Genomic DNA, 27,291 nt, shown 5'->3' with positions numbered 1-27,291 from the left:
CAGCGCTGACGTCGGAGGGAGGGAGGGCTTTGTTTAAGCTTTGTTTAAGCCCTCCCTCCCCTCCGACGTCAGCGCTGACGTCGGGAAGACTTCCGTTCGGCTCTGTGCTGCAAGCAGAGAAGGTAGGGAGAAGAAGAGCCGCGTACATCCAGAAGACTGAGTACATCCAGCCCCGCAGGAGCCCCGCGACCATCGGAGGCGTCCCCATGGGATCCCCGCGACCCTAGGGGCGTCCCCGTGCAGCTCTCTAATGTAAAGTAAGGGCATGTAAACAGTACCCGGCGTATAAGACGACCCCCGACTTTGGGGAGGATTTTAAGGTACTGAAAAGTCGTCTTATACGCCGGCAAATACGGTATATATATAAAATCGGAGGTATGTGTGTGTGTGTGTGTATGTGCCGCGATCACGCAAAAACGGCTTGACCGATTTGAACGAAACTTGGTATGCAGATCCCTCACTACCTGGGGTGATATGTTCTGGGGGTCTCGCGGCCCACCTGCACACGTGGGCGGAGCTACAAACATAAAATCAGATTTCACCCATTCATGTCAATGGAAAAAATGTAAAAAGCTGCCATTCTCACTGTAATTCAAAAATGGCTTGACCGATTTGGACGAAACTTGGTATGCAGATCCCTCACTACCTGGGGTGATATGTTCTGGGGGTCTCGCGGCCCACCTGCACACGTGGGCGGAACAACAAACATAAAATCAGATTTCACCCATTCATGTCAATGGAAAAAATGTAAAAAGCTGCCATTCTCACTGTAATTCAAAAACGGCTTGACCGATTTGGACGAAACTTGGTATGCAAATCCCTCACTACCTGGGGTGATATGTTCTGGGGGTCTCGCGGCCCACCTGCACACGTGGGCGGAGCTACAAACAGAAAATCAGATTTTACCCATTCATGTCAATGGAAAAAATGTAAAAAGCTGCCTTTCTCCCTGTAATTCAAAAACGGCTTAACCGATTTGAACGAAACTTGGTATGCAGATCCCTCACTACCTGGGGTGATATGTTCTGGGGGTCTCGCGGCCCACCTGCACACGTGGGCGGAGCTACAAACAGAAAATCAGATTTCACCCATTCATGTCAATGGAAAAAATGTAAAAAGCTGCCATTCTCACAGTAATTCAAAAACGGCTTGACCGATTTGAACGAAACTTGGTATGCAGATCCCTCACTACCTGGGGTGATATGTTCTGGAGGTCTCGCGGCCCACAACTCTATGTTGCTTGCTCAAGGGTGGGTTCACCCAATAATTTATATGTTCTTGCTCCAGGAGGTGAAACTAAAATTGTTGTTTATAATCACGTTTTGCGTTAGTTGTATTGTATTCATTTTGTCAAATATTTCACATTATAATTTGAATATTGTACTTTTTATTAAGCTGTAAAAAAATACTTTCATTCACCACTATAAAGTATCTTTATTTGAATCCATTTACAGTGTTATTGCTATAATTAAATACCCGTTAGAGAATGACACGGTGACGGTTTACCCGCGGCCACCGCATTTAAGCCGCGGGTCACCGCCGAAAACGGGGAAGAAAACTAGCAGTCGCTGCGGTGACGGGGACAAGGCCATTCACCGACCGCGGAAACGGTGAACAGGTTTGTCCCCGCGGGCCAATGTACCCCCTTCTAGGAACCGCTATTTACCGCCCGACGCCCGATTCACCCCCCCAGCAGGACCGCTCGCACCCCCACCCCGAACGACCGCTCGCACGCGCTCCCACCCGCACCCGCGATCGGAGCAAGAGGGAGCCCAAGCCCTCTTGCCCGGCCGACTCCCCGACGTCCGATACATCCCCCCCCCCGGCAGGACCACTCGCACCCCCACCCCGAAGGACCGCCGACTTCCCGACAATATCGGGCCAGAAGGGAGCCCAAACCCTCCTGGCCACGGCGACCCCCTAACCCCACCCCGCACTACATTACGGGCAGGAGGGATCCCAGGCCCTCCTGCCCTCGACGCAAACCCCCCTCCCCCCCAACGACCGCCCCCCCCAAGCACCTCCGACCGCCCCCCCAGCCGACCCGCGATCCCCCTGGCGACTCCCACGACCCCCCCACCCCCCTTCCCCGTACCTTTGGTAGTTGGCCGGACAGACGGGAGCCAAACCCGCCTGTCCGGCAGGCAGCCAACGAAGGAATGAGGCCGGATTGGCCCATCCATCCTAAAGCTCCGCCTACTGGTGGGGCCTAAGGCGCGTGGGCCAATCAGAATAGGCCCTGGAGCCTTAGGTCCCACCTGGGGGCGCGGCCTGAGGCACATGGGCCCAACCCGACCATGTGCCTCAGGCCGCGCCCCCAGGTGGGACCTAAGGCTCCAGGGCCTATTCTGATTGGCCCACGCGCCTTAGGCCCCACCAGTAGGCGGAGCTTTAGGATGGATGGGCCAATCCGGCCTCATTCCTTCGTTGGCTGCCTGCCGGACAGGCGGGTTTGGCTCCCGTCTGTCCGGCCAACTACCAAAGGTACGGGGAGGGGGGTGGGGGGGTCGTGGGGGTCGCCAGGGGGATCGCGGGTCGGCTGGGGGGGGGCGGTCGTTGGGGGGGGGGGGGTTTGCGTCGAGGGCAGGAGGGCCTGGGATCCCTCCTGCCCGTAATGTAGTGCGGGGTGGGGTTAGGGGGTCGCCGTGGCCAGGAGGATTCTTAGTGGCAAGACCATTGAAAGAGATGAGAAAATCAAATCAAAAATGTTAAAAGCTGTACCCATTGTGGTTCATATTAATCGTAAATAAAATCTATAAGCATAAACAAAAGCCTTAAGTAACACTGCCATCTATGCCCATTCCACTCATCATCCAGGTCATGTGCATGGAACACCTTTAAGATTTATGGCATAGGCACCTTGTCACCTTCTATCATCATTCTTTAGACAAAAACAAAAACCAATGTAAAAGAAAAATGTCACACACCAGCTTCAGTCTAGTTAGTTCAGAAAATGCCAAATATTTGATTCTAACTTGTATCAACTGGAACTTGATTTCTCAAGTGCAGTCCAGTGGCTTAAAATGCTCTGACCCTACTCCACTGCAAATGAGGACCCTCTAGAGACCTACTTGATTAGAACTCAAAGCCTGAGCAGAATTATACCTGTCAATTTTTGTCCAAATAGAAAAGGTCCATGCCTAGAAGGGGTTAGGGGGTCGCCGTGGCCAGGAGGATTTGGGCTCCCTCCTGGCCCGATATTGTTGGGGAGTCGGCGGTCCTTCGGGGGGAGGGATGTATCGGACGTCGGGGGGGGGAGGGCATCAGGCTTTCAGGATGGGGACAGACCTTCAAGGGGGGACAGTGCAGGGAAGTCAGGGAATTTATATTAATTAATTTTTTCTCTGCGTGTTTTGTTTTTGTATAGTTATTAACAAATATTTAACTAAGTTTTAAAGTTTTAAAGAATGTTTCCTTTATACGTAAATAAAGAAAAGTGAATGGGATTGCAGTGGCGGTGACGGGGCGGTGAATGGGGTGGCAGTGGCGGTGACGGGGCGGTGAAGAGGATGGTGAGACGGGGACGGGGCGGTGACGGGGATGGTGAGACGGGGACGGGGCGGTGACGGGGATGGTGAGACGGGGACGGGGCGGTGACGGGGACCAATTTTTTCACCGTGTCATTCTCTAATACCCGTGCAACGCCGGGGCATCAGCTAGTATATATATATACATACAGTAAAACCTTGGTTTGCGAGCATAATTCGTTCCAGAAGTATGCTTTTTAATCCAAAACACTCGTATATCAAAGCAAATTTCCCCATAGGAAATAATGGAAACTCAGACGATTCGTTCCACAACCCCAAAACTTTAGCACAAAATACTATACGTACTCGTATTGCAAGACCTCGCTCATTTAGAACAGTCGCTTCACTCCCGCAGCGTCAGAGAGAGAAGAACCATCAGCTCAGCTGTGATGATGTGATGCGTGTATACTGTATGTACTTGTATTGCAAGACTTTGCTTGATTAGAACAGTCATAGTAACATAGTAAATGACGGCAGACAAAGATCTGAACGGTCCATCCAGTCTGCTCATAAGTTATACTCATTAAAATAAACATGATTAGATTAACATGTTTCTTCTTTGATATTTCTGGGCCGTAGACTGTAAGTCACTACACTCCTGCAGCGTCAGAGAGAGAAGAACCATCGGCTCAGTTGTGATGTGTGTATACTTGTATTGCAAGATATTGCTTGTATATCAAGTTAAAATTTAATCAAATGTTTTGCCAAGTTACTTGCAAATATATATATATATTTTTTTTTTTTTGTTTTGTTTTGTTTTACTAATTCACGATCCTTACCTGAAAAGTAGGCATGGATAGGGGCGGAGAATAGGCGTGGTTTGACTTAATTGTCATTGGGCATCAGAGTTAGACACTGGTAAATTAGGCCAGATAAAACATGGCCTAATATACTGGCACCTTCCTCTAGGACGCCTTGCGATGCTTAAGAACGCGTAGGCGCCACTAAGCATGATTCTATAAAGGATGCCTAGTGTTTGATTAGCAAACGCGCGGAGTGGCGCCTACAGTGTAGGCGTGCTTGGGCGCCATTTATAGAATCGGGCCCAAAATGCATGCGAAGCTAGTATTCTGTAAAAGTCATTCCGTTTAGAGCAGCTTTTACAGAATACAGTGGTACTTTGGTTTACGAGTGCACCGGTTTGCGAGTGTTTTGCAAGATGAGCAAAACATTCGCAAAATCGGCAGCTCGGAAACCGAGCGTGCTTCAATTTGTGAGCGCCCCCCCCCTGCGAACCGGCCCCCCCCCCCCCGCGATCCGGCACCCCCCCCCCGCCGCCATCGGGCACCCCCCCCCCCCCGCCGCGACCTAAAGTCCCCCCAACCCACCCGAACCCTCTTCTTACTTTTCTGTAGCCTCCGCAGCGGCACCAGCATGTCCTGTGCGTGGTGCCGGTGCCTGAAGATCTGCTTCCTGTGCAAGGCCTGAGAGTTCACGTCGAACGTGAACTCTCACGTCAAACGTGAACTCTCAAGGCCCAGCACAGGAAGCAGATCTTCAGGCACCGACACCACGCACAGGACATGCTGGTGCTGGTGCCGCTGCGGAGGCTACAGAAAAGTAAGAAGAGGGTTCAGGTGAGTTGGGGGGGACCTCAGGTCGCGGCGGGGGGGTGCCCGATGGCGGCGGGGGGCTGCGGATCGCGGGGAGGAGGGTGCCGGTTCGCAGGGGGGCCTTCGGGGGGAGCAATGCCGGTTCATGTGGGGGGGGGGGAGCAGCGCTGCTGGCCTCGGGGGGGTGGGGGGAACCTATCAAAGCGAGTTTCCATTATTTCCTATGGGAAAACTCGCTTTGATAAACGAGCATTTTGGATTACGAGCATGCTCCTGGAACGGATTATGCTCATAATCCAAGGTACCACTGTATTAGCTTAGTTTGCGTTATTCATGGCATGTATCTGTGGCTACCGTTACAGAATGTAGCCCTCAGTTGGCCTTTTTTGTGTTGAGGTATGGGTTTTCGTAGGAATACCACTGGCAGTGATGATAATAGCTAGTACCGATATTTGACAAAATGGTGGTTGTTCCTTTCTCTCGACGAGTAGGATACATCGGCATCCCCTTGAAAGAATAGCAACTCCATTCCAGATCTATAGCTGGACTGCACCCTCTACAAACCACATCATTGACTACGTGAGAGCCGAGGACGTCTATACCTCGCGACTGGGCTATGAAGAGCACATTCCTGGCCACGTAAGGAGGTCTTACTACCGCATGAGCGAATGATTTCAGGTTATAAGGAGCAGGCTGAGCCTTTGGGAGGTGATTTTAGAATGGCTAGACATCATTTGCACATAGGAAAAGCGTTCAGAAAATGGCTACCTTTTGTATATGCTGTCAGGAGGCCCAAATTTGAAGGAGCCCACTCTGGGAATGGTTTGGGTGGACCTCCAAAGTATAGGTAGGGCCGGCATTAAGGGCTGGGAACCAGAGCAAGTTTTGTGGTCCCCTGCCTCAAGCTAAAGGAAGATCAGCCTGAATGGCAGCTTTGGAGCCTGGGCCCCTGCATATCTTAACACTGGCCCAATGTATACTTATATTCTGAGGTATAGAACAGCATATATGTGTACTTTGCATTGCATCCAACTGTGGCTTGGGCTTGGCTTGGAAGAAAAGCTTAAAAGAGGAGAATGTCCTTGCCATTTTGGAGCAAAAAAATCACCATGGTCTTGAATAAAATAATTTTGAGAGTGGCTTCTTAATGGACCTTAGAAGCATGTTTTTTTTTTTCAAAATAAACTACTTACATTCCCAAATGATGCCTCTCTGTCCATTTAAATGGCTTCTTGCGATATTAGTTGTGCCATATACTGTATATACTCGAATATAAGTCAATCCGAATATAAGTCGAGACCCCCATTTCCCCCCCCCCAAAAGGAGGAAAAAAAATGGTTGACTCGAATATAAGTCGGGCAGCTTAATATTCAAGTGTCCTGCCCTGCCAGGTTCTGCATTCGGCCCCCTTCCCTGCCAAGTTCTGCACTCAGCCCCATTCCCTACCAGGCTGTGAACCAAGCCCCCCATCCCTGCCAGGCTCTGAACACTGTCTCACCTTCCTTCCCTATACCCTCTTTCCCCGAAAAAGAACCAATCTCGTCAGTGATGTCACAATGGCTTACATAAGAACATAAGAAGTTGCCTCCACTGGGTCAGACCAGAGGTCCATCGCGCCCAGCGGCCCGCTCCCGCGGCGGCCCATCAGGTCCGTGACCTGTGAAGTGGTTTCTGTCTAATCCTATAACCTACCTCTACTTCTTTCTGTACCCCTCAATCTCCTTATCTTTTAGGAACTTATCTAGACTTTCCTTGAACCCCTGTAGCGTGCTCTGGCCTATTACAGCCTCCGGGAGCGCGTTCCATGTGTCCACCACCCTCTGAGTGAAAAAGAACCTCCTAACATTTGTTCTAAACCTGTCCTTTTTCAATTTCTCCGAGTGTCCCCTTGTGCTTGTGGCTCCCCACAGCCTGAAGAATTTGTCCCTGTTTACCTTCTCTATACCCTTCATGATTTTGAAGGTTTCTATCATATCTCCCCTAAGTCTCCGCTTGATTGTCCCGTACTCCCCTCTGCCCTCTAACCCAGCCAGCAGATTAACTCTTCCCCTTAACTTAAACCACCTAGTGGTACGCTGAAACAGGAAGGATCCCTCCCGTCTCCTGCCCTGGCCGACACTAATAATTACCACCCTCCTTCCTTCTCTGCCTCGCGTACCTGTTCCCTGGTGGTCCAGCATGTATCCCGCGCTGAAATCCTTTGTAAAGTGCCAGTGGCATACCCGGGCCGGCACGCAGGAGCGAGCTTTTCATGCAGCCGGCCAGCCCTACACCGCTCATTGATAGGCTGCCGCAAGAACCACGAATCCCGCGAGAACTTGCGGCAGCCTATCAAGGAGCGGTGCAGGGCTGGCCGGCAGCATGAAAAGCTCGCTCCTGTGTGTCGGCCTGGGTGTGTCGCTGGCTACTACTTATACAAAAGATTTCAGCGCAGGATACATGCTGGACCACCTGGGAACAAACAGGTACGCGAGGGAGGGAAGGAGGGAGGGTGGTAATTGTTAGTGTTGGCCGGGGCAGGAAACGGGGAAACGGGAGGGATCCCTCCTGTCCAGGCCTAAGGCAGGTCTGCAGAAAGTCCGGGGGGGTTTCGGATGGTCACTGGGGGATGACCCGAATATAAACCGGGACCCCCCATTTTTGGGCCCAAAAATCCCGGTTTATATTCGAGTATATATGGTACATATATTTTTCCCCATTGTATTATGCATATTTTATAAAAAACCTCTGTGTTCATAGGTTCTACATGTAAAGATCTAAAACACTTATTTTGTGACCCAGAAATTAGGTTGTCAGTCTATTGACAGATTCAAAGAGAAATGCTGCCACACCTTCTTGTGTTATTTCTCTCTTCTAGACTCGAGACTGGAATGAAGAGCTGCAGACGACAAAAGAGTTACCCCATGACAACTCAACGGACCAGCTGCTGAAGGAAAGAGCTATATTTAAGGTGAAGTAATGCTGGGGGGAATTCTATAAATGGCATTTAAAAAAATAGGCACCGGGAAAAATCTGTGCCAGGTTGAGCGCCTTTTTATAGAATAGCGATCAGCCTGGATTTCCGGGCCCAGCTTCGGGCGCGAGGCCTTAAGCCTGCTGAAACATGGTGTAAATTCTGGTGTGCGAGTCGGGTGCGCAACCTCAGTATCCTATAACTTTAAAAACGAAAAAACTGTGGAAATCCAGTGCGCTTGACGCTTCTTTTATTCAGTAAAATCCTTTAAAATACGATGTCCACATTTGTCATTGGAGGACCCAACGCGGGCCGTGTTTCGGCAAAACACGCCTTCCTTGGGGATCCAAGATATTAAATGTGCAACCTTTTGCAAATGTGGAGTGACATGAATGACTTGTCAAACCAAGGTGATACCCACCAGAGAGGCACAAAACCCGAGCGCAGAATTGTCCTTTTTGTCCTATAATTTTACGCCTAAAGTTTTAGAATACACTTGGCTCGACCATGCCCCCTTTTTGGTTGTACGTGAGACATTTTGGGTTCTCCAGCATTCTAGAATGTCATGTAGGCTGATGCATGTGTAAATCACAATTGGTTCCAAATAACTCTAATGCCGATAATTGGTTGTTAGCACCCAATTGACTAATTTGCATGTGCATCAGGAAGATCCGCAACCTATATAGAATCTGGGAGACTGTGACAAGAGAAATCCTTGACGTTTTTTGTGCAGCAGGCACTTTGATGTACATTTCCCCGTTTTGTGGGCCTTTCTTGTGATCTCCCTCTTTTCTAATGAATCTTGTCCACGTTGTAAGCTTTGATCTGTTGCTAGCCTTCAGCAGAACTTTGAAGGAATTCTTCCAGGGCAGTTGTGGCTAGAGAATGGCACGGGGACAAATTTTCCCCGTCCCCACGAGTTTTGTCGCTGTCCCTGCCCCTTTCGTATAAGCTCTGCCTTAAAAGCACAAGCCTCAAACACTTATGATTTTAAAGTGTTTGAGGCTTGTGCAGATGAGGACGGAGCTTAGGCATTGGTGGAATGAGGCATTATGACATCACAATCTGAGCTCTAGAATGTTACTACTTATGATGTTAAAGTGTTTGAGGCTGGTACAGATGAGGACAGAGCTTGCAGGAACGCACAGGAAAAGAACTCTCTCGGACGGAACGGGAAAATGAGTTCCCACAGGGTTGGGGAAAAATTTGTCCCCGTGTCATTCTCTAGTTGTGGCCTCAAGGACCAGCCATGTAGACCTTTGCGTATTATCTTACATCTCCTTTCTTTTCCGGCAGATTCATTCAGACTTTGTGGCTGCTTCTACTAGAGGGGCCATGGCGGTTGTCGACGGGAATGTCATGGCGATCAACCCTGGGGAAGAGGTGAAGATGCAGATGTTTATATGGAACAACATTTTCTTTAGCTTCAGCTTTGACGTGAGGGATCACTACAAGGAGCTGGGAGGCGATGAGGCGGCCCACGTGGCCGCTGGCCATGACCTGAAGGGTGTACAAGCCTATAGCAATTTGGATATTGAAGACCTCTACGTTCTAGGCACTGTGGTGTTAGACTACCGAGGGCACAGAGTGACTGCACAGTCGATCATCCCAGGAATCCTGGATCGTAAGGAAGATCAAAGTTTGGCCTATGGATCGATAGATTTTGGGAAAACTGTTTCTTCAGATGCAAAGTATCTCTCTTTGTTGCAGAAGGCCTCCAAGCCCTTGAGGATTCAGAAGCACAGTGTACTTAATGAGAAGGATGAGTTGGTCGTTCTGTGCTCTTCGGTGGAATGCAAAGGGATTGTGGGTAATGATGGCCGCTACTACATCCTAGATCTCTTGCGCACTTTCCCTCCAGATCTAAACTTCCTGGCCCTGGATAAAGAGGAGATGCCCGAGGAGTGCCGGAAACTGCAGTTTCCCAAGACCTACCAGCATAAGCTGTGCTGCTTTCGCCCAGAACTTGTGGAGAGTTTTGTCCAACACAAGTGAGCCTTTTGGATCTTTAATATTTGCTGTGAATGAAGCATTTGGAAAAATATTAGTATATGCAGGGCTGGCTCAAGGGACTGTGGCACCCTGAGCCAACTTTTTTTATTGGTATCACCCCCTTGCAATCTGGTAATTTTCCTTCTCCACACCCTCCCCATAACCTGGTATCGCCCCCCCCCCCCCTCCTGCTGGACCAGGTCAGGCATTGGCTCAGGGCAACAGTGAATAAAGGGTGCCAAAATCCCAGTCTGGCATCTATTGTTTGACTGGGATATTGGTGCCCTTTATAGGGTTACCAGACATCTGGGAAAACCTGGACATGTCCCTTTTTTTTTTTTTTTTAAGAGGACTGTCTGGGTTCCCAGATAGACTTTCGAAAGCCTGGCAGAGCTCATCGGGGAAGATGTGGCTTTGAGGGGGTGTAACTGGGTGGGGCTGGAGGCAGAACAAGGTGGAGCTGGGGACGGAAAAGGGCGGGGCCATGTGTCCGGGTTTGCAAGGCTCCAAATATGGTAACCCTAGCCCTTTATCGCCAGCGCCCTGGACCAGGGCCTTGCCTGGTCCATAGGCTGAGCCAGCTCTGAGGGTGACGGGACAAAAGCGAGCGAGATAACCAGCGTGCCGAAAATCGAGCGCAGACAATTCGGCGCAAGACACCAGCGCACCGCGGGGAAACTTACTTTTAAAGAGCACCAAAGCAGGGTGTGAGTGGAGAACCCCCCCACTTTACTTCATACTGTTCGTGCTGCCATTGGGGGGGGAGGGGTTGGGGAGTTGGAACCCTCCATTATAGAGAAAATGGAACTTTTTCTGATTTTTTGGGGGGAAGAGTTCAGTTTTCTCTATAATGTGGGGGGTTGCACCCCCCATGCCCCCCCAACGACAGCTCAAACAGAATGAAGTAAAGTGGGGGGGGGGTTCCCCACTCACACCCCGCTTCGGAGCTCTTTAAAAGTAAGTTTTCCCGTGGCGCGCTGGAGTCTTGCACCGAATTGTCTGCGCTCGATTGTCGGCGCGCTGGCATCTCGCGTGCAAATGACTTTGAACCGCTCTGAGTCCATGAATAAACCTCATGTCGCAGAAGCATTAGATTAGTGGGATTAGAAAGAATCTTGAAGCCATGTGCAAAGAAGGGTTTATGACACTGAGGGTCTTAATAGTCTTCAAATTTCTTTGGGCTGTTACAGAATGACCCCTAAATACATTTATAGTATATCTTGTTCTAGGGCAGGGATCTCAAAGTCCCTCCTCGAGGGCCGCAATCCAGTCTGGTTTTCAGGATTTCCCCAATGAATATGTATTGAAAGCAGTGCATGCAAATAGATCTCATGCATATTCATTGGGGAAATCCTGAACACCCGACTGAATTGCGGCCTTCAAGGAGGGACTTTGAGATCCCTGTTCTAGAGTTACCATATTTTAGTCTGGAAAACCCTAGACACATGACCCCCGCCCCAGCCCTGCCCAGTTTTGCCTCCAGAGCCACCCCATTCGGCCTCCCAGCCCTGCCCTCACGAAGCCTCCTCTCTTCTCTGATGAGCTCTAGCTGCATCTGGAGGGCCTGGAGCATGCACAGATATGTGTGATGTCATTCACACACGCTCGGAGGCCCTCCACGCAGCTCCTGATTGGATAAGGCCCGACTTCGTGCAGGAAGAGGTGGTCGGAGCGTACCACGAGTGATTTCCTGCACTCGCAGCGCTCCGGGTCCTCTCCCGCTGCCCTCTTCAAGCTCCCCCATGAAAAACCGTATTTGCGGTTTTTCGAGATTCGCAGGGATTCCTGGAACGGAACCCCCGTGAATCTCGAGGTAGCACTGTATTCTGGAGCAGGAGCTCAATACAAAATACTTGTTAAATTAAAGTCCTTCTGCTGTTGACAGATCTTTCCAGGATATTGAACAGTTTGACTGGGGTAATTCTTTAATGCTAATTAAAATCCAGCAAAATTTGTCTTAACTGTGGGAAAAAGAATCCCTGTTCAGCCGGATATTCAGGCCATCTATAGTGAATGCACATGAAGTCAATTTGCATATACTGAGCCAAAAAAGTCTTATGTCATACATGTTATGAATATTCTAGAAACCCAGCTGGATCTGGGGTCAGAACAGGTCTTTTTCTAAAAAAATCTTTATTGATTTTCAAACTTTGACAGTGCAATACAATTAACTGAACATAAAATACTGCATAAAACACACTAATTACACAAGTAAGATATAAAACAATCATTTTCTCCCACCTTCCTCCCAGTTATTAATACAATAAAACATATTATGTGATTACATCATTATAATTAAGTAATTTCCATCCCCCCACCCTGGATGTGAAAGGAAATCTAAGAAAAGGAGAGATATATGACCCTTATTGCGAGGTAACAAATGTAGTCAATGGGCTCCACGCTTTATTAAATGAACTACTAAACCCCATACATTCCGCGTTCATTCTCTCATATTTATATGTGATACACGCATTTCCCAAGAAAATGTGTAATTTATTCTGTGACATTCAGCCCCACCTAATAGCTATTTGTTTCTGACAGATGCACACAGTTCATGAATCTTGTAATGGACAGAACGCATGACACGGAGACAGCTGGGAAGAGCAACCTCTCAAGGGAGGGTAAGTGTGCCAGACTGCTCTCCAAAATAAAAATCATTCTCCTCACGAGCTGGTGATTCTCGGGACCAGATTTGCCTTGATTCTAGTGTGAGGCCCCCTCCCCCCCCCAGAAGAATGCCTGAGCTGATTCTTCAGAGAGTCACTGAGTAGGGTTACCAGATTTTCCTGAAGGAAAATCCGGCCCCATGGCCACGCCCCCAGGCCCGCCCCCACCCCCCAGACAGCGTGCGTGGACGCGATGCAATTATGTCATGCGCTCGTGCGCCTGCGCGGATACCCCTTCCCGACGCAATTTTGACGGGAAGCTTTTCAACACTCGGACAAAGTGCCGAGTTTTGAAAAGCTGTCCGGACCCGCCGGACATGTCCTCGAAAAGGAAGAAATCCGGACGTCTGGTAACCCTAGTCACCGAGTAGGTGTGTGGCGAGGAGTGTGTGGCGCAGTGGTTGAAGCTACAGCCTCAGCACCCTGGGGTTGTGGGTTCAAATCCCGCGTTGCTCCTTGTGACCCTGGTCAAGTCACTTAATCCCCCCATTGCCCCAGGTACATTAGATAGATTGTGAGCTCACCAGGACTGACAGGGAACAATGCTTGAGTACCTGAATAAATTAATGTAACTGTTCTGAACTCCCTTGGGAGAATAGTATAGAAAATTGAATGAATAAATAGTGTGAAAAGTTTCAGCCTCTGATAACCAGAGCTGGTACTGTGACATCATAATGCCTCATTCCACCAATAGGAGCCAACCTCATCAGTGATGTCACAATGGCTTGATTGTCCTATACTTGGCTCTTTTTTACTACATTTTGATTTCTAGAGTGGTGCAGTGGTTAAAGCTACAGCCTCAGCACCCTGAGGCTGTGGGTTCAAACCCACACTGTTCCTTGTGACCCTGGGCAAGTCACTTAATCCCCCCATTGCCCCAGATACATTAGGTAGATTGTGAGCCCGCCAGGACAGAGAGGGATAACTGCTTGAGTACCTGAAAAAATTCACACAAACCATTCTGATTTCTCCTGGGAGAACAATATAGGAAATTGAATAAATAAATAGTGTGAAAAGTTTCAGCCTGTGATAACCAGAGCTGGTATTGTGACATCATAATGCCTCATTCCACCAATAGGAGCCAACCTCATCAGTGATCACAATGGCTTGATTGTCCTAGACTTGGCTCTTTTTAACTACATTTTGATTTCTAGAGTGACACAGTGGTTAAAGCTACAGCTTCAGCACCCTGAGGTTGTGGGTTCAAACACACACTGCTCCTTGTGACCCTGGGCAAGTCACTTAATCCTCCATAGCCTCAGGTACATTAGCCAGATTGTGAGCCCACCGGGATAGATAGGGAAAATGCTTGAGTACCTGATTGTAAAACCACTTAGATAACCTTGGTAGGCGGTATATAAAATCCTAAGAAAACTTGAAGACATTAGTGGACAAGTCCGGGAGTCTGGACGGCTTTTCAAAACCCAACAAGGTTCAAATTTCAAGTTTCAAGTTTATTATGCAATTTGATTAATCGCCTATTCCGAATTCTAAGCGATGTACAAGTCAGTAAAAATACATAATTAAAAGAAACATACATAATAATAATAATTTATTTCTTATATACCGCCAAAGCCATAGTAGTTCGAGGCGGTTTACAGTGAAGAAGGGCTGGACAATCGGCGAAAGGTTACAATGGTACAATCAGAGAAACTAGGTGCCAGAGAAAATGGTACAATCGGCGAAAGATGGAGTAATCAGAGCAAAAAAAAGGTACAATCAGAGCAAAAAAGTAGAGTAAAGAAGGTCAGGACCATCTGCATAAGAGTATAACAAAGGGGGTTCATGCAGTGGATATAGGCATTTAGGTTGTAAATCTGGTAAATAGATTAGATTTTAGTAGTTTCCTGAAGTTTAGGTAGGATGAGGAGCGTGAGATGATGTGGGCCAGCCAGTTATTGAGATGACCTGCTTGAAAGGCGAGAGTACTATTTAGATATCTTTTGTAGTGGCAGGCCTTTAGAGTAGGATAGCTAAACAGGTGGGTTCTGCGAGTGTGTTTGGATGGGCGGTCTAGGATAAAATGGGGTACCAAGTATAGGGGGGCCGAGCCAAGGATGGATTTGAAACAGAAACAGGCGAACTTGAATTGCACTCTTGCTTCCAAGGGTAGCCAGTGCAGTTTTTGATAGTAGGGAGTTATGTGTTCCCATTTTTTTAGGCCGAAGATCAGTCGGATTGCCGTGTTTTGGATGATTCGCAGTCTTTGAGTGGTTTTTTTGAAAGATCCCAGGTAAATGATATTGCAGTAGTCAAGTAGACTTAAGATGGAGGATCGCACAAGTAAGTGGAATGAGGGGGTGTCGAAGTACTTTCTGATGGATCTTAGCTTCCATAACTAACAAAGGGACTAAATCTACTAAACATGATAAAAAACACATTTTCAAGCATAATGAAACACTAGGCAAGGCAAGAAATACAATCTAATTAATGTAGGAGTAAACAATTAAGGGTTAAGAACAGCAGGAAGGGAAAGACAAAACTGATTAAAAGGTTTAAAAATAAACAGAAGAGCAATAAGCAATTCAATTAAATGTTGAATGCATCTTTAAAAAGAAAACTCTTGAGTTTGCTCTTAAATTTTTCCAAATTCTTTTCCTCTCTTAAATAACATTGGGAGTGAATTCCATGTCTGAGGCGCCGTAATAGTAAAGATAGATTGCCGTCGAGTATTGATAATTTTCCAGAGAGGGAATGACCAATAAATGTTGGTCATTTGATCTCGATAATCTAGAAGAATTATACGGTATCAATGCTTTATAAATATAAGCTGGGGTTTTAAATGTAAGAGATTTGAAAGTAAGCAAACATAACTTATATAGAATACGATGAACCACTGGAAGCCAATGAGCTTTATGAAGGAAAGGGGTTACATGATCAAACTTCTTTGCTTTCATAATAAGTTTAATGGAAGCATTCTGGATGATCTGCAGCCGCCTGATTTCCTTTTGCGCCATTCCCTTAAATAAGGCATTGCAATAGTCAATTTTTGAGATAATCATTGAATGAATTAGTATATTCAATGATTTTGGACATAAAAATGTGGATATTGAGCAAATTTGTCGAAGTCTGAAAAAGGTAGCTTTGACAACTTGGCTTACATGGTCATGGTAAGTTAATTTTTCATCAAAAATAACCCCTAAAATTCTAATTTTATTTATCAGCTTTAGGGTGACACCTTTGATAGAAATTGCAAAGGTGAGTTTATGATTATCTTTCCAAGGGAAGAGCATAATATTTGTTTTATTAATATTGAGGGATAGTCTGGGTTTTGAAAAGCCTCCTCAAATCGCTGGGGGCAGGGCTGGGGGGTGGGATTAGGGCATTGCAGAGCGGATCAAGGGGGTGGGGGGGGGTCCAGACTTTCCAATTGGAAAATCTGGTGACCCTAGTGTTGGAGGACCCTTTGTCTGAAAGGTAGGGGGGATTAGTATAAACAAGAGAAAAAGTGTAAGATCGGGGCTTTTGGTTATCCTCTTTCTCATGCTAGACTCCTAGTACTGAGGGTTTGACAAAAGAGCAGACAGCAAAGTGTTTCAGCTTGGCGGGAAGATAGCGCGGTCCCGGGCTGAGGAGTGGGGCTGAGTCCCGGAGAGGTTCACCGAGAAAACAATTGGGACTTAACTCTTTTCGAGATGGGTCTCCACACACTCCTTGTTTAGTCCTCTCCTAATGACACCCTCATGAGAGCAATCGTGTCCGGGAGATATCTCCTGAGTTATGTCTGTTGGGATTGTTGGGTTCCTGCGGGGTTCGAGGGAAGGGAGCTCTATTGTGGGTTCGGAAGTTGGAAATCTTGGGTTTGACTTTGAAAGCGATTTTGAAGGAGTGGACCTCGCAGGATCCTCGCTTTTTGGGAGGGTTGGAGACTTGGCTATCCATGAGTTATTGGGTTGGGAAGCTAGGGATACCAGAGGCACCTATAAAGGGAAAAAAACAGTTTATCCCAGGACAAGCAGGCAGCATATTCTTTACGCATGGGTGACGTCACCGACGGAGCCCTCGGTACGGACCTTTTTAACTAGAAAGTTCTAGTTGGTCGCACCGCGCGTGCGCGAGTGCCTTCCCGCCCGACGGAGGAGTGCGTGGTCTCCAGTTTCTTCGTTTCCGCGGAGCGAAGAAGACGTGTGTTTTTTTTTCAACTCCGTTGAAATTCTATTTTTGCCTTCCCGCTCGCGTTATTTTTTCGTTTTATTCACCTTCGGGTGCTTTTTTCTTTCAGTTTCAAAAAAAAAAAAAAAAAACAAACTTTATTTTTTTCCCTGATTTTCGTTCCTGTTGTCACGATCCAGGCCTCGGGGTTCGATTTTGCGGAGGCCGTGTTCCCATTCATGCCCCCGCAGCCGGGTTTTAAGAAGTGCCAGCGGTGTGCACGCCCGATCTCCCTCACTGACCCACACAATTGGTGTTTACAGTGTTTGGGACCGGAGCATCGGGCGGACTCCTGCACCCGCTGTGCCACTCTTAAGAAACGCAGTTTTTAGCTGTTTGAAATCTCTATCTCAATTCTTTACCACCTCAGAAGCGCAGCCAAATCTTGAATTTGCTTTGACTACACCCTGTTCGCACAGCCTTTTGTTTTCCTTTCATGCGTCTACTCAATCTTGGGAGGGGGGGGGGGACCAGTTAGAAGTAGATTGCAGTAATCTGTGAGGTTACGAAAGTGTGGACAAGGGTCTAGGTACTTACCTCGCTGGCCCGCACTAAAAACCTCTATCACAGCTTGATAAAAATGGGTGGGGGGATTAGATTGTGAGCCCTCCAGGGACAGAAAAATACCAATTGTTATCTGAATGTAACTCACATTGAGCTATAATTGAAATAGATCTAAACTAAATCTCGTTGGGAAAGATCCTAAACGGTATCCTCCCTCCTTCATTCCTCTTTCTTGGAACTCCTCTAACCCCAATTCTGCCAGATCCACCCAAAAACTGAAACTTTCCTTTCCCTCTCTAAAAGGCGTTTCACTTGTAGGAAAGCTAGGTTCTTCCCTCCCTTTCAGAATCACTCAGCTCTGGAACAACCTTACCTCCCCTCTTAGGAATCTGAGCTCCCTCCAACTCTTCCATAAACATCTGAAAACCTGGTTATTCTCAAAAATGTAACTCCTCCTCCCTCTCTGGTTATTCTAGTCCTCTAAATTTTCTCTTCATTTTGCCTCTTCCCTCCACTGGAGTTCCTTTCTACCCTAACTCTTGTTAACCGTGTCGAGCTTTACGAATGTAGAGATGATGCGGTATACAAACCTAAGGTTTAGATTAGATTAGATTAGAAAGGATGCATCCCTTCAACCAGTACTTACTGCCAGCCTCAGACAAGGTGCTTATCAGTCATAGGTCCCATGATATAGTTTATTACATATAATATCACTGCAAGCCAGAAAATTTCTTAGCAGATCACAGGAGATAAGAACTGGGTTTCCCTGATTGTCGCCCACTGCTGACATTGTTTCTTCTCTTTGTGACATGTTCTCATGTTGATCATGCGGGAATCTCTTATTCCAGCCTCATCCTTCATTGTCACTCTTTCCTTCTAGCAGGGGAGAAAGAGGAAGTGAACATTATACAAGAGGTGTGTCGAGAGGTTGGCTCCGTTAGTGACATTCTCTTTGATCTTCGTTTCAATCCAGACGTTTGTTCTTCAGGTAGGTGTTTGAACAGCCCTTGGCTTGCTTTTACTTTGAGCCACTTGTGGGACCTCAAATACATTAAGGGAATTGACAGGATAATTAAGACGGTCTTACTTACAGGGCATCAATTTCAGATCTGCCTCGTGTCAGAAGGGAACTTTTAAAAATAGGCCTGCAGAGGACCTAGGTTTAATTTCTAAATTACGGCCTCTACTCCATTGGTTATTTAGGGCTGGGATTGCTGTAGAAACACCTTTCATAACCATGGTAAGATAAGAAGTCCATAATTATTGTACAATGGCCAGTGTCCAAAATTTTGGACCTATGAAGATCTCTCTGAGCCCCCCAACCCCCCAAAATTAAGGTAAAGGTAATCTAAATGAAATGAGTTGATGGTCTCGGTCTCATTCTACAGTATTAATAAAATCCCACAATCATAATTTGCTACTAACTAGTCCCACTGTTAGCAGTCTCTACAGAGACCGGAGACTGTGAGAGGCCCGGAGACTTGAGTTCTCCCCTCCCTCCAGGAGATGGTTCCTCCCCCGTCTCCCACCAGAGCAGGCACCCGGACAGGGCAGTATTTAGTGGGGAACTCGCACTTTTGTTGTTCCCGTCAATCCTATCTATGAAAGATGATTTTATTCGCTCGTCACAATAAAAATACAAATAAAAGTCTGAATTGGTAATACACGTACGATTGTCCTGACGGACCCTACATGGTCCGTGTTTCGGTGAGACCGCCTTCCTCAGGGGTACAAAGATAAAATCGCCACTCTGCTTGTTTTGAGCCATTTTCAGGATTTATTCTCGAAGAGACGCACATTGTTTTGCTCATATTTTTATCTTTGTACCCTACATCATCCGGACCCCTGAGGAAGGCGGTCTCGCGGTCTCGCTGAAACACGGACTGTATAGGGTCCGTCAGGACAATCATACATGTATTACCAATTCAGACTTATTTGTATTTTTATTGTGAAGAGTGAATAAAAATCATCTTTCAGAACATCCACATCAGCAGTCTGTTGTTTTTACTGTGGATCATTGGGTCTCCCTTTTTTTTGTGTGTGTTGAACCTATCTATGATCAATGGAAGTCATTGGTTTCTACGGATGCTCATCTGACACCTTTTCCAAGCACAGAATTGACATCAGGAGAGGAAGGGTTTTTCTATCCCACACACACGCATATCTGGAACATTCTACCTGCTTATCTGCAACGATTACTCACGCGTTGTCTGTTCAGGAAAAGATTAAAGACATATCTCTTCCCCTAGTAGACCCATCTCTTCCCAGCCCTCTTCATACCACTGTCTGCCATCCTAAAACTAACCTGGCAATATTAAATTTGCTTATCAATAACACTATATCACAAATGTAACTCACCTTGCTGTAAGCCGCAAGGATTCCCTGTGAAAACTGTGGGATATAAAAAGTTGTATTAATTTAATGAGATTCTTCAAGTTGCAATTTTAATATCCAGCAGCTTTCTTTTGATTTTGGCATCATTGCCATAAATGGAGTTTATTGGAATACAAGTGTTGACGAAGCACATTGTACAACTGGCAAGGTCAAACGCCTTTATTTTTTGAGAGGGTTTTCCTATAAGAAAAATACCTTGAAATGGAAATGGCTCCGCTTCTTCTAGTCTGATGAGCAGGAACGTATCAAATATATTTTCCCTCTCTCTTCCTCTGAAGTTGTCAGATTCCCCGAGTCAGAAAAAGAAGCCAACCAGTTACAGAGACGTCTGCTGAAAGAAGCGTCCGCCTTCCTTCTCTCCGTGCAGATCCCGAACTTCGTAAGTAACAGACGAACCAATCTCAGCTTCCTTTGAAAGAACACTGAATAGTATCTGAGGATAATGAAGAACTGGAGTAGGCGGGATCGAGCGGGCTGATATTAGAGAACCACAGGTCAGCACGCTTCTGGAATGTCATCTTCCTCATTTCAGAAGGTAGAAGAACCCAGGTGTGTATAAAGTAACCAAAATATGGCCAACTTTATTTTTAGCATAGACCAGCTATTCCCAACCCATTCCTTGGGGCACACCTAGTCCCATTGGGTTTTCAGGATATCTATAATGAATATGCATATGAGAAATTTTAGATTCACTGAATCAATTATATCTCATTAGTTTAAATGTAGCAGTAGACCAGTCATTCCATCTTCCAAACAAATCTTGTCATAGAAGTGTAGATATAGATTTAACTAACGTGACCATATGTCCTGTTTTGAACAGGACTGTCCCATTTTTAGATCGCCTGTCCCGTTGTCCCCAGCTTGGGGACGCTGATATGTTCCGTTTTCAGAAAGAGTGTTCCGAAGCTGTGCCCAAAACGTTGATCGCAATTTGAAGGCAACGAGAGTCGATCGCGGAGATCAGGATTTTTCCCTGCTTCCCCAACGCCGATGCAGCAACAGATCAGGTGCGTGCATCAACTGCACAAGCCTTCCCTCCCTCCAATCATTGCCTGGTTGGCCCGGAACTTCCTCTCCGACATCAGAATTGATGTCGGGGGGGAGGGGGGGGGACGGACTTCCGGTGACGTCACCGCCCGACACAGAAGCTTGACTGTGAGTCCCGCTTCTACCCTGGTAAATTTAGTTAAAATTAGCGGCACCTGTTTTGGGGTCTGGATATCATTTGGGTTTGTTCGCCGCATGGTGGGGAGGAAACCCAGACCGAACTTACAAGTGTTTGCATACCAGTCCAGCTCTGCCATGTGGCGGTAGAAATGGCGGATCTCCCCGAATCCTCAGTTCGAGATGAGAGTATAGCAGGATCTGTGGTGCAGGTGAGTGGCGCTAAGTCCTCTTTGGCAAGCCGTGCGAATCTACAGCATTGGATGGCTACCATGCAGGCCTCTCTTGCTACATTAAAATTGGAGCTTCTTGCTGATATGGGGGACCTGCTTACTAAAATTGATCAGATAGGCCAGCGTCTTAACGATTTCGAGGAGCGGGTCATTGATCCTGATCAAGGTCTAGGTGACTTGCAAGCGCGTTTCCAATCTTTGGAACATAATTGTGAGGAGCTCTTATACAAATTAGAGGATGGGGAGAATCGCTCCCGGAGGAGTCATCTATGTGCCCAGGGTGTCCCTGATAAGGGGAGAGACAGGAAGACCCTGCTTTGGTAATGCAGTAGATCTGCCAGCACTTTCCGCGCACTGCGGAGCCTGCGCACTGTGGAGCTTCTTATGAGTGAGTTTGATCGGGTCCATAGAGCTTTGGGTCCTTTGTCAGGAGATCGCCCCCGGGACATTGTGGCTTGTTTTGTTCGTTACCTGATCAAGGAGCGTGTCTTACAAGCGACCAGGAAAGTGGCTCCTTCTTGGCAAGAGAAAGAACTTTGATTGACTAAAGAATGAGATGTCTTAAACCAGTGGTTCCCAAACCTGTCCTGGGGGACCCCCAGCCAGTCAGGTTTTCCAGATATCTCTAATGAATATGCATGAGAGATTTGCATACCTGTCACTTCCATTATATGCAAATCTCTCTCATGCATATTCATTAGGGAAACCTGGAAAACCTGGCTGGCTGGGGGTCCCCCAGGAAAGGTTTGGGAACCACTGTCTTAAACCTATGTCTATACTTCTATGACAAGATTTGTTTGGAAGATGGAATGACTGGTCTACTGTTACATTTAAACTAATTTACTATAATTGGCCTGTCTAATTTGATTACAACCAGTTTAATTGATCAAGTATATCTCATGCATATTCATTCTGGATATCTTGAAAACACAACAGGACTAGGTGTGCTATGACAGAGGTAGGCAATTTCAGTCCTCGAGAGCCGGAGCCAGGTCAGGTTTTCAGGATATCCACAATGAATATGTATGAGATGGATTTGCATGCACTGCCGAGATGCAAATCTATCTCATGCATATTTGTTGTGGATATCCTGAAAACCTGACCTGGCTCCGGCTCTCGAGGACTGGAATTGCCTACCCCTGTGCTATGAGAATTGGGTTGGGAATGGCTGGCATAGATTGAGTCTGTTCTATACCTCACAAAGGGGCTTTTGTACTAAGATTTGTTAGGCGTTAATGCAAAAGCAGGATGGGTTAAAATTTTGCCATTAATGCACAATATATATAAATTATTTTTTTTTGTGGAAGGGGCATGTCAGAGCAGAGAGGGGGTGTGGTTGCGCATTGTGCTAATTAGCTAGCACGTGGTGGCCATTACTACAACACTAACTGGTCAGCACATCCATAATGCGGACGCTCATGGTGCTTCCTAAATAGGAGGCAGTAAGTACTAGTGCTGCCCGATTCAGGAAAAAAAAATTTCGATTCGATTTTCCTGCCCAATTGGGTGTTTTTTCCAAACATCCTGGTTGGTTTATTTTATAGCCTCTTCACCCCCTTTGCCTTCTCCTAACCACACTGGCGCTGTGGTGTAAACAAAATAAAGAAACAAAAAAGACTTTTCCTCTCTCTGTTAAATCCTAGCTCATGTTTGTGGTCTAACAACAGCTCTGGCAGGATACACGTTTCAAATCTAACATATTGTAATCACAAAACAGAAAATAAAATTAGTTTTTCTACCTTTTGTTGTCTGGTCATTGTTCAAATCTTGTTGGTCCCAGGCTCTGGTTGTCTTCTGATAACTTGCTTGCCAGGGTCTCCTTTCTTCTTTCTCCGTGCTAACCATCCATCTGCCATCTCTGCCGTTTCCCTTCCCTCCTCAGGAGGTCTGGCATCTTTCCTTTTTTTCATCTCCATCTACATTTCCTTTTTTTCATCTCAACTACCCTTTCATCCAGCTTCTCTCCCTTTCTGTAACTTTCATCCCTAAATCCCATTGTCCACCATCTCTCTCCCTTTCCTCTGTTTTTAGACCCCTTATTTCTTCCCCCCAAAGTCCAGCATGTGCACGTCTCTTTGAACCCCTCCTTCCCTCTCTCCCTCCGTGTTCTTCTACACCAGGGCCCCCTCCCCTGGACATCTGCACTCCCCTGAAGGCCTGCGTATTCAATTTACCTAATTTCAGCAGCCTGCCCTGCAGAAGATTGCTGGCTCTAGCGATCTTTGCAAGCTGCCATACATCGTCCGTGTTGTCTTCTCTCTGCCGCGGTCCCGCCCCTCCTCTGACGTCGGAGAAGGGGCGGGATCGCGGCAAAGAGAAGACAACTCGGACAACCTATGGCAACTTGCAAAGATCGCTAGAGCCAGCAATCTTCTGCAAGGCAGACTGCTGAAATTACCGTATTTTCACGCATATAACACGTGCGTTATACACGATTTTACAAACCGAGTATAACCATACGCGTTATATGTGTGAGCGCGTTATACAATATTTTTTTTTCTCATTGCGATCCGGCATCCCCCCTGCGAACCGGCATCCTCCCCCCCCCCCCGCTCGCGTCACCCCCCCTCACCCGCGATCTTACATCCCCCCCGCACCGCAAAGACATCGCTTACCCGATTGGGCACCAGCACCAATGCACAGGACATGCCAGTGCCAGTGCCCGAAGATCCTCCCTCACCTGGGCTGGGCTGGTCTAGGCTTTGAGCATTTACGCATGCTCAAAGCCTTCTGGTCTCGCTCTCTCCGAGATTCTGAGTCTGAGAATCTCGGAGAGAGCGAGACCAGAAGGCTTTGAGCATGCGCACAGCCCAGCCCAGGTGAGGGAGGATCTTCGGGCACTGGCACGTCCTGTGCATTGGTGCTGGTGCCCAATCGGGTAAGCGATGTCTTTGCGGTGCTGGGGGGGATGTAAGATCGCGGGGGAGGGGGGTGACGCGAGCGGGGGGGGAGGATGCCGATTCGCAGGCCAGAAGAGGGAGTAGGCGGGGTGGCGGGAGGAGGTTATATCAGCATGCGCGGTATACGCGTGTGCGTGCTATATAGATTTTTTTTTTTTAACAGCAATGCTTTGTTCCCGCGTGCTATACGCGTATGCGCGTTATATGCTTGAAAATACGGTAGGTAAATTGATGCAGGGAAGCTGGACACCAGCGGGGAAGCCACTTTCCGACTGACCCTCCCCACTCGCCTTTTACAGCAGGAGCGGCAGGCCAGCAAGAGGCAGCGCTGACGCTCCTGCTTGAGGGGGGAGGGTCAGGAGGCCGATTTTTAGTCGTGGTAAATCAATTCGAATCGTGAATCGGGCAGCCCAATTCTCAGCTTCCCCAGCATGATTCTAATTTTCCCCAGCCCCCTTGCCCGATTCTCAGCTTCCCCAGTCCCCCTGCTCGATTTTCAGCTTCACCAGCCCCCCTGCCCGATTCTCAGCTTCCATCCCCAGCCCCCAAGACTCACCAGCCCCCCTGCCGATTCCCAGATTCCATCCCCAGCCCCCAAGACTCACCAGCCTCCCTGCCGATTCCCAGCTTTCATCCCCAGCCCCCAAGATTCAGCCCCCCCCGCCGATTCTCAGCCCCCCTGCCGGTTACCCTTTGCTTCCGAGGTCCGCTCGCTCCCATGTCCTTTTGTTTCTTCTGATGTAACTTTCGGTTTCACAAAACCGGAAGTTACATTAGATGGGAATGAGTCCCGCGGCCGGTGGTGAAAAATTAACTTGAATCGGGGCTGAATCGGTGAGTCCGATTTTTTACCAAAACGAACCGATTCGAATCGTGAATCGGGCAGCACTAGTAAGTACGCTTGCAGAAATATTTTAAAATGACCGCACACTAGTACTGTAAATAATACAAATGACCCAACACAGGCCGTGTTTTGGGTGACACGTCAAAACCACGCGGGACAAAAATGCGCCGACAATCCCGTGCAGGACAAATGCGCACGGCCTTAAAACAGCTCTGAGGGGGTGTGTGTGTGGGGAAACCCCCCCCCCCCACTAAACTTCCAAGTGTTCGCGCTCCCATTAGGGCAGGGGTGTCCAATGTCGGTCCTCGAGGGCCGCAATCCAGTCGGGTTTTCAGGATTTCCCCAATGAATATGTATGAGATCTATTTGCATGCACTGCTTTCATTGTATGCTAATAGATCTCATACATATTCATTGGGGAAATCCTGAAAACCCGACTGGATTGCGGCCCTCGAGGACCAACATTGGACACCCCTGCATTAGGGTGTGTGGAGGGGGAAACCCCCCCACACTACACTGAAAACTGCCGAATACCTAAAAAACAAAGGAAAATGGCAGTTTCCACTGTAATGCATTTTTTCCCCTCCCCCACACCCCTCCCCCCACACCCCTCCCCCCACAGAAGCGCGAACACTTGTAAGTTTACACACCCCCTCAGAGCGCTAACAGGAACTGTTTTAAGGCCACATGCATAAGTTCTGTGCGGGATTATCGGCGCGTTTTCGTTCCGTGCGCTTTAGTTACTGTACCGTGTTTTGAGCCTGTGCAGACCTGGCATGGTCAGCCTTTGGCAGTCGGAGGATTCTGTGTGTGGAGAAAATCCCCTAACTGCACAGTGTAGGCAAGCATGGAAGGTTGAGCCCGGAGTGAGCAGCCGGTACCCCGCTTTCAGGGCCTTCATTGAATATTGTGAAGGTCCTGACCGCATGTCACTGAATTGTTTTGTGTGTTTTTCGACGGTGAAGAGGGAGCCAGTGGAATTCCTTTAGTAATGTGGTGAGATGATCACACTCCTTTCCATATTTACTAACTGCGATATGGAACGGACTCCCTCATCAAATTAGATCGCGTTTTATCTCTTCAGATCTTTTGGAAAACCTTAAAAACCACTAGGTTTCATCGCTTTTTTCGGCAATAGCTCCAACGAATGTTAATGGATCTTTCTTTGTGATCTAGTTATGTAAACCGAATCGAGCTCCTATCTTTAGGAGATGATTCGGTCTATAAGACTAAGAATTAGATTAGATTTTCTGGCATTGTGTATCAGTCGGATGGCAGTATTTTGGATGATGGGATCAGTGTAGGGCACATGAACAATGCAAAGTGTAAGATTTTTGCACCGATCTTTTTTTTTTTCTTCTGCTGAATTAGATAAAGGAATGTCTGCAATACGGCACTGTTCCACTGGATGGGGCTACACTGACGGAAGCTCTGCACACGCATGGGATCAACATCCGATACCTGGGCACTGTGGCTGCGATTCTTGAGCAGTCGGCGGATGGGCAGCCTCTAGATCATATCTATGTAGGTCAAGTACATATGAAGGTCATGGAAAGGTAAAGCCATGCACTTCTATTTTCCAGGGTGCTTGGGCTCAACCAGGCTAGACTGTAGCCTTTGGTTTCCAACTCCAAGGTACGGTAATGAGCCTCCCTTTGAACAGTTTGCTTGCAGGCACCTGAGTGCAAAGTACCAGTGACCTGCCACAACCCGATGAGGCTAAAAATGCCCGACTTTCTTTATGGTGTAAACAGAACTTCAGATGCGAATGGAAAATTAAAAATAAATGAAACTGGATCAATCTATTTCTAGGAAGCTGACGATGTACTTTAGACATGAACTATTTGACCTCTGGTATATGAACTATTATGCTTTAGTTCGTAAGAGTTTAACTGTATTCGGGGTCAGCCAACCTAGGTTGACCTTCAGCCATGTTCCCTTCCACCTATGCCCAGCATCTTCCCTACTTCTGTCCTCCCCCCCGTTCAAACTATCTAGCATCTCCCCTTCCCTGAGATTTCAGGTGTGCCGCGACCCACTGGCGAGGAGGCGAGTCGTCCACACCGGCTGACTACCTACAGGACTTGCCTCTCGTGGCGAGAGGCACTTCCTGTAAGAAGACAGCCAGCGCAGTGGACTCTCCTCCTGGCCAGCGACTCTCCTCCTTTCCCCGCACCTCCTGGATCCCTCCACTGAAGCGGGTCGCTGCCAGATGGGCCTCCGTGCATGCGCGGATGTTGACATAATGACATCCACACACTTCTGGGTGTCTTCCGGCCAGGGCACTGGATTTTGTGTGCCACTGGCTGGAAAGATTGCAAGACACTGCACTACCTCCTCGGGGGTAGCACCGAGGCAGCCATATTCTTGTCTAAAGTAGCCTCATTGTGGCCAAAATGGAATCTTGAG

At 47.6% G+C, this 27,291-nt stretch overlaps 1 protein-coding gene across 3 annotated transcripts in view; it reads left to right on the top strand.

Annotated features, from left to right (window-relative positions):
• Window positions 1-27,291, top strand: part of LOC117365748 (clustered mitochondria protein homolog) — a 116,153-nt gene that overhangs the window by 49,688 nt on the left and 39,174 nt on the right. For 2 of the 3 annotated variants that reach the window (XM_033956523.1, XM_033956520.1), the window contains 7 exons: window positions 5,572-5,719; window positions 7,938-8,030; window positions 9,330-10,024; window positions 12,567-12,646; window positions 18,228-18,335; window positions 20,020-20,120; window positions 26,254-26,406. In XM_033956523.1, the coding sequence (XP_033812414.1) occupies window positions 5,572-5,719; window positions 7,938-8,030; window positions 9,330-10,024; window positions 12,567-12,646; window positions 18,228-18,335; window positions 20,020-20,120; window positions 26,254-26,406 (1,378 nt within the window). The remainder of the gene's footprint in view (window positions 1-5,571; window positions 5,720-7,937; window positions 8,031-9,329; window positions 10,025-12,566; window positions 12,647-18,227; window positions 18,336-20,019; window positions 20,121-26,253; window positions 26,407-27,291) is intronic. The other variant, XM_033956521.1, reaches the window with a different exon arrangement.

The sequence above is a fragment of the Geotrypetes seraphini genome, chromosome 8 (genome assembly GCF_902459505.1).
Source record: "Geotrypetes seraphini chromosome 8, aGeoSer1.1, whole genome shotgun sequence".
Taxonomy (NCBI): domain Eukaryota; kingdom Metazoa; phylum Chordata; class Amphibia; order Gymnophiona; family Dermophiidae; genus Geotrypetes; species Geotrypetes seraphini.
The sequence above is the reverse complement of the archived record's forward strand: the minus strand, read 5'-3'. Positions and strand labels throughout refer to the sequence as shown.